The 15,001-nt window shown below is 43.7% G+C and overlaps 2 protein-coding genes across 3 annotated transcripts; both read left to right on the forward strand.

The window, feature by feature from the left end:
- Positions 1 to 52: 52 nt before the first annotated feature.
- On the forward strand, positions 53 to 1,840 carry RBM8A (RNA binding motif protein 8A). 2 transcript variants are annotated; one of them, XM_054562796.1, is made up of 6 exons: positions 53 to 201; positions 473 to 532; positions 653 to 730; positions 972 to 1,108; positions 1,389 to 1,525; positions 1,633 to 1,840. In XM_054562796.1, exons 1-6 carry the CDS (start codon positions 135 to 137, stop codon positions 1,676 to 1,678), a joined length of 525 nt encoding a protein of 174 aa, XP_054418771.1. In that variant the 5' UTR covers positions 53 to 134; the 3' UTR covers positions 1,679 to 1,840. The 2 variants fall into 2 exon arrangements, with proteins under 2 accessions (XP_054418771.1, XP_054418772.1); XM_054562797.1 differs by having other exon boundaries at positions 656 to 730.
- A 7,098-nt stretch (positions 1,841 to 8,938) lies between these two features.
- PEX11B (peroxisomal biogenesis factor 11 beta) lies at positions 8,939 to 14,961 on the forward strand. The gene is made up of 4 exons (XM_054563022.1): positions 8,939 to 9,081; positions 9,873 to 9,988; positions 10,373 to 10,574; positions 13,535 to 14,961. The coding sequence occupies exons 1-4, from the start codon at positions 9,026 to 9,028 to the stop codon at positions 13,938 to 13,940; spliced, it is 780 nt and encodes a 259-aa protein (XP_054418997.1). The 5' UTR covers positions 8,939 to 9,025; the 3' UTR covers positions 13,941 to 14,961.
- Positions 14,962 to 15,001: the final 40 nt, after the last annotated feature.

Genomic DNA, 15,001 nt, shown 5'->3' on the forward strand with positions numbered 1-15,001 from the left:
TCTTCCCGAACTAGACCCGCCTCCATGCGCGTGTATTTCTCCGCGCCGAGGGCGGGACTTAAAATGAGCTTCCGACAATTTGTCGCGGTGCTTCGTTGCTGAGCGGCCCTGACGAGACTTACGACGAAGGCAAGATGGCGGACGTGCTGGATCTTCATGAGGCTGGGGGCGAGGATTTCGCCATGGACGAGGATGGGGACGGTGAGGACAGTGGAGGCAGCTGCGGGAAGGTGCGAGAGAAGAGTGTAATAGGGGAAACAATTTCTCTTCCTAACGGCAGTGAGGATGGGAGCCGAGGAACCGGGATTCAGTTGGACTGAAGACTCCGCCCCCGTTCGGAGGCATGTGGGCAGGGCCAGGAAGGGACTGGGACTAGAGGTGGTGGGGTTAGCTGTCAGGTATTGTCTTGGGAAGGAGACTAGTGTTTTAAATGTTATCTTTGTTACTTATTCTTTCGCCTATGGGGTTACAGAGAGCATCCATAAACTGAAAGAAAAAGCCAAGAAGCGGAAGGGCCGCGGCTTTGGCTCCGGTGAGTATGGAGAAAATGAGGTTTGTAACGGCTGAACTACGAGTTTTGGAGTCACCGTTCAGATTCATGGTGAACAGTGAGAGAAGGGGGATTTCCGTTGATCTCGTGTATGTTTCCTAGAAGAGGGGTCTCGAGCACGGATGCGTGAGGATTATGACAGCGTGGAGCAGGATGGAGATGAACCCGGACCACAACGCTGTAAGTAAAATGGAACCTGTACGTATCTGTGTCTGTAGAGAATTAGAGACTAGCAAAATAAAAGCCAGTAGGAAAGGGGTCAGGGATCCTACTAGTCTCTAGTCGTATAGTCGTATAGAGACTGGTAGTCTCTAGTCTACCAATACTAGTCGTACTGGGATCCCCACTCACTCTGCTCCTGTGATCTTGCTTCAAGTTTTTCTCTCATGTAGTCAAACAACCTTCCTCCCTTCCCTAATAGCTGTTGAAGGCTGGATTCTCTTTGTTACTGGAGTACATGAGGAAGCCACGGAAGAAGACATCCATGACAAATTTGCAGAGTATGGGGAAATAAAAAACATCCACCTCAACCTGGACAGGCGTACAGGATACCTGAAGGTATCCTAAGTTATACTCCATTGCCTCTTTTCCCCCGTAACCCTTAGCATTGGTAGAGCTCCCATGTTTGCAATGGTTGGCTAAGAGCGAAGTTGAAATAAAAATGGTACTGGAAATTGATTTTGTTAGATACAGCAAAAACAGAATCAGACAAACATGTATATATATAGTAGGGATATACGATGTACATCCATTGTTTAAAGTGGATATATTTTCCTATTTAAGTAGAAAATAGCTTGGTGGAGCAGGAGGGTTTTGATGTGTCTTTTTTTTGCCCTAGGGGTATACTCTAGTTGAGTATGAAACATACAAGGAGGCCCAGGCTGCTATGGAGGGACTCAATGGCCAGGATTTGATGGGACAGCCGATCAGTGTGGACTGGTGTTTTGTTCGGGGTCCACCCAAGGGCAAGAGGAGGTAAAGTGGAGTGGGCAGACACTGTCTTGGTGAAGGGACTATAGTAATACAGAAAAAGAACATTGTATTCTGTCCTTTTCATGGACTTCCCTCCCCTTTTTCCCTAGAGGTGGCCGAAGACGCAGCAGGAGTCCAGACCGGAGGCGCCGCTGACAGGTCCTCTGTTGTCCAGGTGTTCTCTCCAGAGATTCCACTGGACCATGCAGCCTTGGAGAAATAGGGTTGGGTGGGACTCACTGTTTATAATTATTCTCTTACCCTATTGCTTAGTGGGTTTGTTTTTGTTTTATTTTTTTTTTTGAGTTATGAATAAATGTCCCATTGTTTTCTACATTTAAAATTCCTTTTCTGCTCTAACATTACAAGCTCTGAAGTACTATTTACAGTAAGGCAGTATGGGTTACTGTGAAAATCTCCCAGCAACTGAATTCTGTCTGAGTGTCTACATTAGACATAGTCTCAAGTCTCAGAGAGTCAAAGTAGAAACACTGCATGGTATTTATTTTTCTTGGAAGCTAAGAGAGCAGGAGTAGAAGTGAGATGATTTCAGGATATTAAAGAATAATTATTCTGTTCCTATGTACACTCTCTCCTGAGAAGATGGATGTTATAGGAATGTTTATTTTGTCTCTCCTGCCCGTGCTGCCACGTTTGTACCTCCAGCTGTCTTAAGGGCTTAGGTCTCCTATCAGGGCATTCTCCCAGATCCACCTTCCCTGAGGGAATCTGTGCCAAGTTCTTGGTGCCCACTTCAGGAGCCAAGGGTGACGGTCCCTTGTAGATTAGGGAGAGGAACATTGATGAGGCCAAAGAGGTAAAGCGTGTGGCTGAGGCTGGGAGGGACTTCAGTTAGCATGGTGGGAGAGAACCAGTACCAGAGACCAAGCAGGTATTAAGGTATCTAGCAGAGGATGGAGGTCAGCAGGACAAACAACCAGTTGGCAAACAAACATGGGGGGCAATTGTCTAAGGAGTGACAGAGGACAAATTCACCAGCAGGAGCTGGGAACTTAAAAAATACACTGAAATTCAGAATCATTCAGCTCCTGGCCTGAGTATAGGGTAAATTGATAAGTGGGCAGTGAGGTGGAACTCTCCTACAAGCAAGACAATGCTGCAAACCTACTTCTTCCTAGTTTAGGACTATGTATGTTCCCTTCCTCCCCCCGCCCCTGCCCCGCCCCCAGGAATTATGACAAACATGCTGGAGAAAAGGTTTGCTTGACGTACTGTGTTATATGAAGCTACTAAATCTACTTTAAGATTTCATAGTGTCCCAAGAGTAAAGGAGAAGACTAATCACCTTTCTCCTTAATCCTTTCCCAGCTAACACAAATTCGGGCAAGAAAACTGTGCAGCATCAGGTACTAGAAATACAGTTAGGGTTTTACTTTGATAAGTAGCTATCAGATAAATCAGTCAGGCTAGAGGCTAGTTTTAGGGTATGGATTAGGGTCTGGGGGTTGAAGACTCACCCTCCTTGTTAGGAGACTAGACATACTGAAGACAGTGCAGCTATAGCAGATGGTGATGGCAGTCAGTGTCAGTAGAATGGGCAGCAGAAGGTGAAGAGGTTACAGGTGGTCTTTTGCTATTGAGCCTTGAAGCTACCTTTAGTGACACACTAAGTGAAGGGGTCTGGGCCAGCTTGGCTGGTGGTATGCTGGAGGAGGGTTGAGAACTATTAAAACTGGTCCTCTTCCACCTCCCCGCAACCTACCCACCAGTGTCACACTCTCTCTTCCTAGTTCATCCTTGAATCTATGAAGAACAGTGCAGTGCTGAGTTAATGGTTTAACTATGGTGCTAATATTAAAAAGGTTAGAAATGTATCTTGAAAATCCCCTGTATTTTCTTTAGGCTATGGGGCTAATCATTAAGTTTGTTAAATCCTGGGACTTAAAGAATCCTGCCTTTTCAGGAACTACTCTAAATATTACACTTTACAGAAAGTGAACAAGCTTAAAAATCAGTCACAGTGGCCGAACCAGGATTTAGAACCAAAGTTTGCCTCCAAAGCCAACTCTCATACTATCCTGCTTTATTTCACAATTAATCCTTGCACATGGTCTATAAAGTAGACTTTGAATTCCACGAAGATAGGGACTGAGTATCTGTCTTAATCGCCACTGCATCTAGTGATCAACAAATATTTGTTGGATGAATTAATGGAACATACGAGGTCTAGAGAGATTAAGCAATTTATCCAGGATCACACAGCCACTATTTAACAGGGCCAGGTTCTCTGATTCCAGATCTTACACACTACAAACTAAGATCCCACAGTATACTCAGTTATGTGTGTATCTTGGGCAGAGATTTGGGGATGAAGGGTATATAGGACAAATAGGTGAAATAACTGTTTTTTTGTTTTGTATAAACACTAAGATTCTACATGAGTGAAAGTAAAGCTAAACATTGTACTTTATAAAAGGATATCTCTTCCACCTCATCAACATTTTAGATGAAATGATTTTCCCGATATGTCTGTGAATTTTGTGGGAAAAAATCATGTGTAAAATGGGTGCTGCTAAAACTTTAGGGCATTTCGTAGCCTCTCTGGAGTGACCTTTAGTAATAAGTAATCTTGTGTACAATACAATATAATGATGAAACAATGTTAAATAATTTAACATTTTCCAAATGCTATTTTAGGCCCCTCCCCTTTTCAGTAAATGGCTGAGTTTTTGGTTTGAATCAGTAAAGAGAAGTTTTCAGGTTTGAGCTTCAGAGTTACTACCTTCATTCAGGTCAGGTAGATTGAGTCTCTATTAGCTTGATAAAAGGCAGGCTCTGTAAGATTCCTAGGTATAAGGCATTTGGAAAAGTGATTTCAGCAGGCATGAGGGACTTTTAGGAAAGGTAGTATCAGCCATAGACATAAAATTTTATGAAATGGAGTTATGACCAGGCTATGCTGAGCTTGTTGGACATTGATGTTTCCTCTTCCCCTATCCTGAGTCCCTATATTTCTGGGGTTTGAGGGTTTTTTGGGGGGGGTTTACACTGCCTAGAAATACTTTATACTGTGAGAAGTATAAAAATAGGTCAGGCTTAAGTTGGATCCATTGCTTTACCTCTGCTTCCCCTTCCTCTATTTTATATGCAATTTACCACCTAAAAACCTTCTTTTCAACTACTTCTGATACTTGGAAACTTGAGCTTACAAAATAATTCCTAACTAGTTCAATACTCTGTCATCACACTAACACCATACTTAAAAATTTTTTTGACTCTGCTATTTGGAATACAATGTATAGGCAATGCAGAATTATATAAAAGGATGCTAATTTGGAACCAAAAATAACACCATTTGGACATGTATCATAATGTTACTACTAGGGTGCCGATGAAGTAAGTGAAGATTGCATCTATTAATCAGGTTGTCAGGCTCAAAGAATGAAATTCATCTGTATCATGTTGTGGCCCATGGACTTCAAGTGATTTAACCAAAGTAACGTAGCTAGTTAGTGTGAGCCTAGGCTCAGAAAAAACAAAGTAAAACAAGCAAACAGTGCAACAGAAACAGGTTTCTCACTCTAAGTTCACACCTAAAATTTGCTTCTTGTAAACAAACCCAATTGTAATTATGTTTACACTGAGGCAACAAGCTGCTTTTTAAGTCTTGGGGTAGCAGAGATCCTATATGCAACATACTATTAGAAGACATATATACATAAAAGGTCTGTCCAGAAAAAAATACAGCCATGGTTAATATAACAAGAATGGTTTGTGTGACATTGATGTAACCTGGGAGCCAAGGAGAGTGGACTGGAATGTGCATGTGTGAACAATGATGACTTCACTGTACTAGTCGTGACTAGTACACTAGTCATGTTGGATGAGCATGTCTACTGTGTGGCCATCATATTCAAAATGACAGCAAGGAGAACAACAAATCTGCATCAAATTTTTCATTAAGCTTTAACATTCCTTCACAGAAATTACTCAGATGATTCAGAAGGCTGCAGCTATGGGCAACTGTTGGCAACTGTCCCGCCTGGTTTCAGGAAGTGTAGTCTTGTCGACAGGCGAGAGAGCCCCAACTAAATGAAGCCTTGGCAAAATAGGCCACCGAGGAGACAAAAGCTGTCCCCCTGGTAGGGGCACAGCCCCTGCCTCCCTCACCTCACCCAGCTTGGTCCCGGAGGATGACTGGTTAGTCAATGACAGGTAAGACCCCTTGATGGCAGGGGCAACCTAAGATAGGCACAGTCGCATAGGGGCCATCAGGGAAGGACTTGAGGGACAGTGAGGCAAAAGACCCTGACCCCTTGGCTTTGTTATCACCAGAGGAGTCCTCATTCTGTCTGAAAGAAGTCTCCTTATCTCTTGGCTGCTCTGCTCCGCCCGCCTGGCTCAGGCTTGAAACAATACTAGAGGCAGCCCTAAACTGGATCAGGCAGTTCCCAGGGGAAATCTGGCCTAGAAGTAAATTCCTTGAAGCATGCTTTGTTTTTCCCTCAAAGCTATTATAACTGGCTCACGCTGGGAAGGAAATTTACATTATTCACAAACCCTGAACCTAAACCATTTGGCACTCTTATGCTTACGTGTCTCGGACCCATGCATATTGGTGTGTTCCTGCCCTTTGTCTTCAAACATCCCCTACACTCTAAACATTAACGTACTGATGTAATGAGATTACCACCTAGCCCCCACGAATAACCCTTTTAAAAAAAGCCATTGGACATGGGGGCTTGGGGCGTTCTCCACTAGAGGGAATTGCCACCCCCTTTCCCTGGCAGACGGAGAAGTGTCTGGAACGACTTACTTCCAACCGTGGCAACCAGAGCAGCTCTGTGGTACAGGGCTCCTCCCCCTCAGGCAACTGGTGATTGGCACCTTCACAACAACATGCCTGCTCATGCATCACGTGTCATGCAGAGTTGTTTGGCAAAACATCAAATCAACCAGGTGACTCAGCCACCACTACAGCCTAGATTTGGCACCCTGCGACTTCCGGCTTTTCCCAAAACTAAAATTGCCTTTGGAAGAGTCAGGAAAGTACAACAGGGTAACTGATGGCAATTGGGAGAACTGTGTGACTTCCCAAGGTGCTTACTTTGAAGGGAACTGAGGTGTCATTGTCCCATGTACAATGTTTCTTTTATCTTGTAAATTCTTCAATAAATGTCTATTTTTCATATTACATTTGCTGGCTACCTTCTGGACAGACCTTGTATAGTCTTAGAACTATAGTCAGATTAACTTTTGGTATTTATATATCTAGTATTTGAGGGATTAAGGATGAAATCTTTGACTCTATAATGCATTATCATTTGAGAGATTGAAAGTTTAGCCCCATTCTCCTAATCCTAGTCTGGATGCTGCAGTCTACGTATCCCAACCCTCCAACCCCGCTATGGTAGTAGTGGGTTTTGTTTTTGTTTTGAAGAAATAGCTTCATATTTAACTTTTTTCTAGATTCTAGTTCCTTTTCATATTGAGATTTGATTACCTGGTACTCCAGTTAAGATGCTTGCCTCCCCCTCTGCCCCGCCGCCTGCCGCCAGTTTTGACACCCATTTCATGATAAAGCTAAAGTAAAATACACAAATCTGATTATGTCACTCTCCACATTTTACTTTAGTGTCTCTTCACTACCCTGAGGGTAAAGTACAAGCTTAATATTTGTAATTGGGCTCTTCCCCTCCAGGTTCATTACTATTTTCTAGCCCTCAACTTCAGCAGCAACCACTTTGAGATCCACTACCCTCCAGACTTCCCAGCATTCCTCCTGCTTTTACTTAACTTGTCTAACACCTGTCTTTTAGGAGTCTAATTTTAATATCTCTGGGAAGCTTTCCCTGACCAAGAGTGGATAGACACCCCTCATTGTTCTTTAGCTCCTTATACTTACCTTTAGCATAACACGACTGTACACTGTATTGTATTAATTTGTCTCCTGCACTAGTCCATAAATTTCTTGAAGGCAGGACTTTGTTGCTCTATCCTTGATAGAGCACTTGTACTTGGGGATGATGCACAGTATTTTTTGAATAGACTAATAAAAGCCCCTGGCTTCACCATCTTCTTAATATACCCCCATATATGTTTCTTCCCTGCCCTAGAGTTTTTCTGCAACAATCTCCTGAAGCAAGGTGGGACTAGGAAGATGCAAAGAGGAGAAAGCTAAGTGTAGTAAAACCAAGCTGAAGGAAAAGGATAGATGAAAGGGTACTGCTTTTAAGAGGTAGGCTCTTAATAGAGATACAAATTAACATGCAAAAGAATATCAGGCACTCCCCCGTGAAGATTAAGGGCTGACCAAGGCCAACCACACCCATTGTCTCTGAAAGCTCATGTAAGGTACCCAAATTCTTGTTCAGTCTAGCCCTGAGTCCGGACAAGTCGCTCACCTGGGACGAGGTAAGCAGAAAACCAAGTCCACAGGTTGCCCTAAGAAGTTTCCTGGCAGCTGACCGGGATCCCAGCAGGGGGAGTACTGCTGCCTGGTGGTGGAGCCCAATGACCACGGGCAAGAAAGCTGCGGGGTACACGGCAATTAGTTTCAGGAACATTTTCCAGATGGCATCTAAGGGTATAAACACAAACGTGACCAGTAAATCGAGAGATACTAAGTGGACAAATAGTTGTACGGGAGAGGGGCGGGGCTGGTTTAGTTACAGCTGTGTCACTGACCACAGCATGGCCAGGTTACGTCCAGCCACAGAAAAGCAGCACAGTGATCACTCCTACTCGGACCTTGACTGCAGCTGAGAAGGTGGGCAGCTCTGGGCCCTCCATCTCCACTCCTGATCCACCCCAGGCCTCCTCCCACGTTGCTGACCCCAAACGGGGCCTTGCCTGCAGACACGGTGACTTGGAAGGGAAAGGGATGGAGGGATTAAGTGTGGGTTTGAAGAGATTAGCTTCCGCTACTGAATCTTCGCTCTCCTTTTTTAGGATGTGGAGCTGGTTATTGCAAATTTCGTCCACTAAAGACCTCTGTCTCTGGAGACTCCTTCTGTATTCTGGAGATTACCTGTCCAATTGTCTGGGTCCTTCGGGAACATGGGACCTCGTGCTGGCTGCTAGTTCCATAGACTTACTTAGTTCCTGGGGCCCTGGACTTGACAAGAGGGCGGGGGCGGGGGGGCGGGGCGGTGAGAGTTGGGGATGTTACGCTGGCGGAGCGGGGAAGGGGGGAGCGGGGAGGAGAGGGAGGGCGGGAAGACTGTGGCCCTCGTCGCCCCGCCCCTGTCCTGCAAAAGTCCCACCCTTGGTCCAGAATGTTTAAAGCAGAAAGTGCAGCTGGCAGCGTGCTTCGGAAATAGAAGCCTTCTGATGAGAAGACATCCAAAGGAGATACGCACAAAAACATGAAAGTGTAGGCTCGCTTCCCATTCTGAAATTCCGTTTAAGGGGCCGGCTCCACTCGCTTTCTTTTCTGATGATGTTTGTCCCTCACGAGGCACTGTTGAGTCGTCCCAGAGGCGTGCCGGGGGGCGGGAAGTGGGTCAGGAGCGGAGCTGTGGAGCTTGGGCTGAAGCTGTTATGGATTCCTGGGTTCGCTTCAGTGCTCAGAGCCAGGCCCGAGAGCGGCTATGTAGGTGCGACTCGAATGGGAATGGGGAGAGGGAGGGCAGACGAAGGCCCTTGTGAGGCGTGGTCAGTTCACACTACGGGGGTCAAAAAGGGTCAACTCGGGCTACGGGGGCCTGGACGGACCTTGAGGCGCTGATTTGAACAGGCATGAAATGATAATTTCGTTTCTCCTCACGGCAAAGATGGGGAAACTGAGGCACGAGAGGGCCAGCGGGGTGGGCGCTCAGGGTTGCCATGTCCCCGTAAGACCTACACTTGTCTCACGGGGCGGTAGTGGAATGAAGAGCCCTGTGGTGGATAGCGACCTCAGAGCTGAGGAGTTTTTCCAAGTTTCCGCGCCCCTTTACCCCGCTGTCATCCGGGAACCTCTGCCTCCGTTCTGTCTTCTGGTGTCAATTCAGCCCGAGGTCCTTGAACTCTCTTGGTTCACGTGTTCTGAAGAAGAATCTGCCCTCCAACCATCCGCCAGCTGCGGACATACCCCAGGCTTGCTCTCCCGGGTGTGCTTGTGATAACCCCCTGCTGCCCTCACTGTCCTCTTCAGCCATCAGCATTGCCAAGTCTCTTATTTTCTCAACTCTTAAGTAGGATCCCAACCCCCTCCTAGGCTCCTTTTCATTCTTCTGCCTTTCCCTTACCCTGGCCTGAATAGAAACAGTGAGTTACGGACTTGAAGAGGAGGAAAGGGAATGGTCTCAACCTGGGTAAAGGGGAAGTCCATACTTGCCATTTGGAGACATTTTTGAGGCGGAGGTTAGGAAGGTCTCCACCTTACTCTGCCTGTGTCCTCTTCCAGAGCCGCCCAGTACGCCTGCTCCCTTCTTGGTCATGCACTGCAGAAACGTGGGGCCAGTCCTGAGTTACAGAAACAGATTCGGCAACTGGAGGGTCATCTGAGCCTAGGAAGAAAGCGTAAGTAACTGTGCCTTTCCCTTTATTACTACAACACTTCCTCCATCCCCAGCTACTCTCCCTTAATCCCTCCTCATGTTTTTCACCTTTTCTGTCAGTTCTTTTCCCTTATTTGGCATGCATTTATCCTCTACAATGGAGTTAAGAAAACAGGAGCAAGAGAGTAATGAAGAATTGGAGAGAATGGGGCAAGTCTGAGAAAACTAAACTGGGACACAAATTAAAATTTGAAGTGAAAAGGAATGAACTGTTACTGCTCGTTTTAAAAATTGTTATTTTTTTCTATCACTTGCTCAACTTTCACTCGCTTTTTCTCTTTCTTTGTGTTTTGCTTTCTGCCCCTCTGCTTCCAAATCTTTCCTTTTTCCTGATAATCCCCACAAGTTCTACGGCTGGGTAACTCAGCAGATGCCCTTGAGTCAGCTAAACGAGCTGTGCACCTATCAGATGTTGTCCTAAGATTCTGCATCACTGTTAGTCACCTCAATCGAGCCTTGTACTTCGCCTGTGACAACGTCCTGTGGGCTGGAAAGTCTGGACTAGCTCCCCGTGTGGATCAGGAGAAGTGGGCCCAGCGTTCATTCAGGTTTGATATCCTTCTATTCTACAAGACCTTTTACATTCTCCATACTGCATAGCTTGCCTTTTATAAGAGAAAGATTTCTCAGGATCTTCCCAGAATGTACATATCGTAAGAAATCACTTGGCTTCCAATCTTCATTTATATCTTAAGACAAACACTCTTCCATGATGAATGACTTAAGATTGAGCAAGATATTATATAGCTTTAATTTTGCTTCTATCTATACCATAGATCAGTGATTTTCAAACTTTTTCATCTTACAGCACACATAAACTAATTACTAAAATTCTGCAGCACACGAAAAATATATTTTTTGGTGATCTGACAAAATTAGGTATAATTCTGATTCATTCATACCAAACAGCTATTGTTGTGTTGGCTGTTGTAATTGTTTTATTTGACAGTCTAAGGGAAAAGAGGTCAGTGCCCTGACTACATAGTTAGGTATTACATATTTTAAAAATTCTTGCAGCACACTGGTTGAAAATTGCTGCCATAGGTTATGCCCCTCACTTCCGAAAGCTCATGCAGTCATCCTAAAAATATTTAGTAGGTGCTTACTCCAGTGCAGGAAATAAAGCAAACAGCCAAAAAGATATGGTTCCTGCTCTCATGAAGCTTCTAGTCTAGTGGGGTAGTCATATATTAAAATAAACACCAAACCACATATTTGTGGAAACGTATAGGGTGTTATGAGATATATAACAAGAGGAGCTGATTTAGACTGAAAATCAGGAAAGAACTGTTTGAGAAAGTAATATTTTAGTTCAGACCTGAAGTTTGAGTAGAAGTTGGACAAAGCAAGCAGTAGCCAAACAGAAAATAGCATGCTCTAAGGCCTTGAACCAACAAAGACTTTGGGAAATTAGAAAAATAGAAAGAAAGTCAATGTAATGGACAATGTTGAATAAAGGGCATATGTTCAAACTGGAGAGGTGACAGAGATCAAATGATTCATGAAAGGCATTTTTAGACAATGATAAGATATTTTGTTTAGTTTTTAAAAAAAATTTTATCCTCAGTAAAAAGGGTTCTGAATAGGGATGGGACATGATTCAAATTGTATTTAAAAAAGACCTCTCATGCTGCAGTGTGGAAAATGGATTGCAATAGGGCAAAAGAGGAGGAGGTGTCTTAATACAGCCAAGAAATGATGTTGGCTTGGATTAAGGAGCTGGCTAGTAGTGAAGGTGGAGAGAAATATGAGTTGGAAGTAAAATTACATGTATACATATCATCTGTATTTTATTTTACTTTTTGCTATGATTCTCTTTGCTGTTTTAGATTATATTGGCATCTTTTTGTCTCCATATATGTATTGTTTTTCTCTTCATCTTTCTCATTGATTTATAGCTGTAACATGGCATGTGATGTATGAAGGCTAGGGACAGAGGCATGATTGAAGTGGAATGGAAAAACACCTACCTAAAAGAGTCTGTATGCCATGTTTATTCATTCAACAAATATTTATCAAGCTCTTACTGTATTCAGGCACTAATCTAGACACAGGGATACAGTGGTAAAGATAAATAAGGTTCCTGCTTCTATGGAGCTTACATTATAATGGGAGGAGACAGACATAAAGAATAAATAAGAAAAATATCAGATAGTGGCAAATGCTATGCAGGAAATTTAAATAGGGTCATGTGGTAGAAAGTAAATGGCTTGCTACTTTGGAATGTGGGGATCAGAGAAGGCCTCTCTAAAAAGGGGACATTTAAGCTCAGACCCAAAGAACAAGAAAAAGCCAACCATGTGAAGATTTTAGAGGCAGAATATTCCATTCCAGGTAGAGGGATGTGGTATTGTAAAGTTCCTAAAACAGGGATAAGCTTGGTGGGATCAAAATATAGAAAGAAACATGGATGGTACATAGTGATTGAGGGAAGGAGTTGTATATTGTCAAGTTAGGGAGGCAGGGTCGGGTATTGAGGTCTGAAAGGCTGTCTGTCTAAGCCTGAATTATCAAGATTTTATTCTAAATGTGACAGGAAGGAAACCATAAAGAGTTTAAGAAGAGGAGTTTATGCCAGGTGATATATGAAATTAGATTGTTGGGGGCAAGGGGCAAGAGTGGCCAATGGAGAGACAAGTTAAAAGACTAAAGTGGTAGTTCCAGCAAGAGATGATGGTGGCTTATACTACGGAGATGGAGTGTAATAGATGTGTTTAGATTCAGGATGTGTGTTGGAGGTAGGACAATTATATTAAGTACAGACCACTGTTGTGAGATAGATTAAAAATCAGAAACATAGACTGTTCTTAATGAATTTATAATCTAACACATTTGGCAAGCTGCTTAACACCTCTGGGCCTCATTTTTTTTTTTTAATCAAAAGGATTGGATTTACCCTGAGCAGTGTGGCTCAGTTGGTCCAGCATTGCCCCACAAAGCGAAAGACTGGCTCCATTCCCAGGCAGGGCACACATCTAGGTTGCAGGTTCGGTCACCAGTTGGGATGAGTGCAAGAGGCAACCAATTGATGTTTCTATTTCACATCAATGTTTCTCTCCCTCTTTCTCTCCCTCCCTTCGAGAGAGGGGAGGGGGGGGGGAGGGAGGGAGGGAGGGAGAAGGAGAGAGAGAGATTTTTTTTAAAGGATTGAATTTAAATTATTATTTGACTTTTAAACGACTGAAGCTTGTTTTTTTAAGACAAATTTATAAATCTGTAATTCAAGTTGAATATCTGTGTGCTGATGTGTTGCCAAGTGAAATTTGAGGTTGATCTTGGAAGATTTGATGATGCTTATGACTTTTAAACCAGAATCTTAGGATACATATAAATATTTTAGTTATAGAAGGGTCAAGGACATTTCTCATAGTGGGTGGTAGCATTCACTTCTGGTGTTCTAATATGTAATCCTTTGCATTGCGGGGGGAAAAATGTTTGAGTGTCCTGTGGGATATGCTAAGTAGATATATGTGTGCCCTTACTGACCCTTTTGTCCTTTGTATCTCAGGTACTATCTGTTTTCACTCATCATGAATTTGAGCCGTGATGCTTATGAGATTCGCCTACTAATGGAACAAGAGTCTTCAATGTCTAGCCGGCGACAGAAGGGTTCTGGAGGAGGAGTCCCAGGAGGAATTGAAACTTGGGGATCTGAGGTTCCAGGAACTCCAGGAGGAGGCCTGACCCACCTAGCTCTGAAGCTTCAGCTCCAAGTCCTTCTTCTGGCTCGGGTCCTTCGGGGTCATCCTCCCCTTCTGCTGGATGTAGTCAGAAATGCCTGTGATCTCTTCATTCCACTGGACAAACTAGGCCTCTGGCACTGTGGCCCTGGCATTGTGGGATTTTGTGGCCTCGTATCCTCCATCCTGTCTATTCTCACCCTAATCTGCCCTTGGCTACGACTCAAGCCCTGATATTCTGTTAGAGGGTAAGGAGGGGACCTGGATTGGTAAGATGAATCTTAGATAGTTCTCAATATACCAGACTCATCCGAACTCCTTGCTTAAAGTTAAAATGGAGAGATTTAGGGGTAGAGGAAAGAGCTTTGGACTAGATGAGGTGAGGAAAGATTACTTGTGTAGTTAATAGCATGTTTCTGATGTTCAGATCTGCTGGAGCTTTTGTTCTTTTCCTCCTTCATTGCATTGTCTATGTTTCTCTTAATTCTTTTTACTTTGTTTCTCTTAAATCTATTTAAGATTCTGTTCTGTATCTCAGTCCCCTCTCCTAGGAATTTAATCAGCACCAAATTACTTTTTGGTAGGGGAGGTAGAAGGTGTCGCCTGTAAGATTCTAATTGCCTTCTTTTTCCTCACAAAGGTGTCCTGTGACAGGTTTTACTCCCTTCAGACTACAAATCATAATTTTAAAGACTTTGTATCCCAGTGTACTCTTCCTTCATGTACTAGAAGTGGTTTGATGCTTCCTCTTTCCCCCTCATGTCTACCTTACCAACCTCCCTCATGACTTGGCCTTTACCCTTCCTTCTGCTCACGTCTGCAGATTTCTGCTTGCCTTTGATTTCAGGGCTTTGTTCATAGCTTGTTCTTACCCCTTCTTTGCCTATCTAGAATGATGCCATGTCTAATATCTTGATGTAAATATTGTACAATGATTCTGTGTAAATAGTTAGGGCCCATGCCCACAATGGAGAGCAAGCCTTTTAGGTCAGAAAATTAAAGATCAAGTTTGTTCATTGATATTTGGTCTGGTCTTATGTGTTCTTGTCACCCAAGGCCCCTGTTTCTGTCACAGTGGTTCAGATTATCCATGGTATTAGCCACTGCATCATCACCCACAGACTTTTATTGAGCACCTAAATTATGCAGGGCATAATACTAGGTGGTTGAGATGCAATAAGTTTAACTCCATGGTCCCAACCTTAGACATTTATAACCTAGTTGAGAAGATGGAAGTCTAATGTTAAAGTAATTATACTGGTTCCACAAATCACATCCCATCACAGCTCATAGCT

This window comes from Pteronotus mesoamericanus, unplaced genomic scaffold (genome assembly GCF_021234165.1).
Source record: "Pteronotus mesoamericanus isolate MK-2021 breed Mesoamerican mustached bat unplaced genomic scaffold, CSHL_Meso_final scaffold_705, whole genome shotgun sequence".
NCBI classification, from domain to species: Eukaryota; Metazoa; Chordata; class Mammalia; order Chiroptera; family Mormoopidae; genus Pteronotus; species Pteronotus mesoamericanus.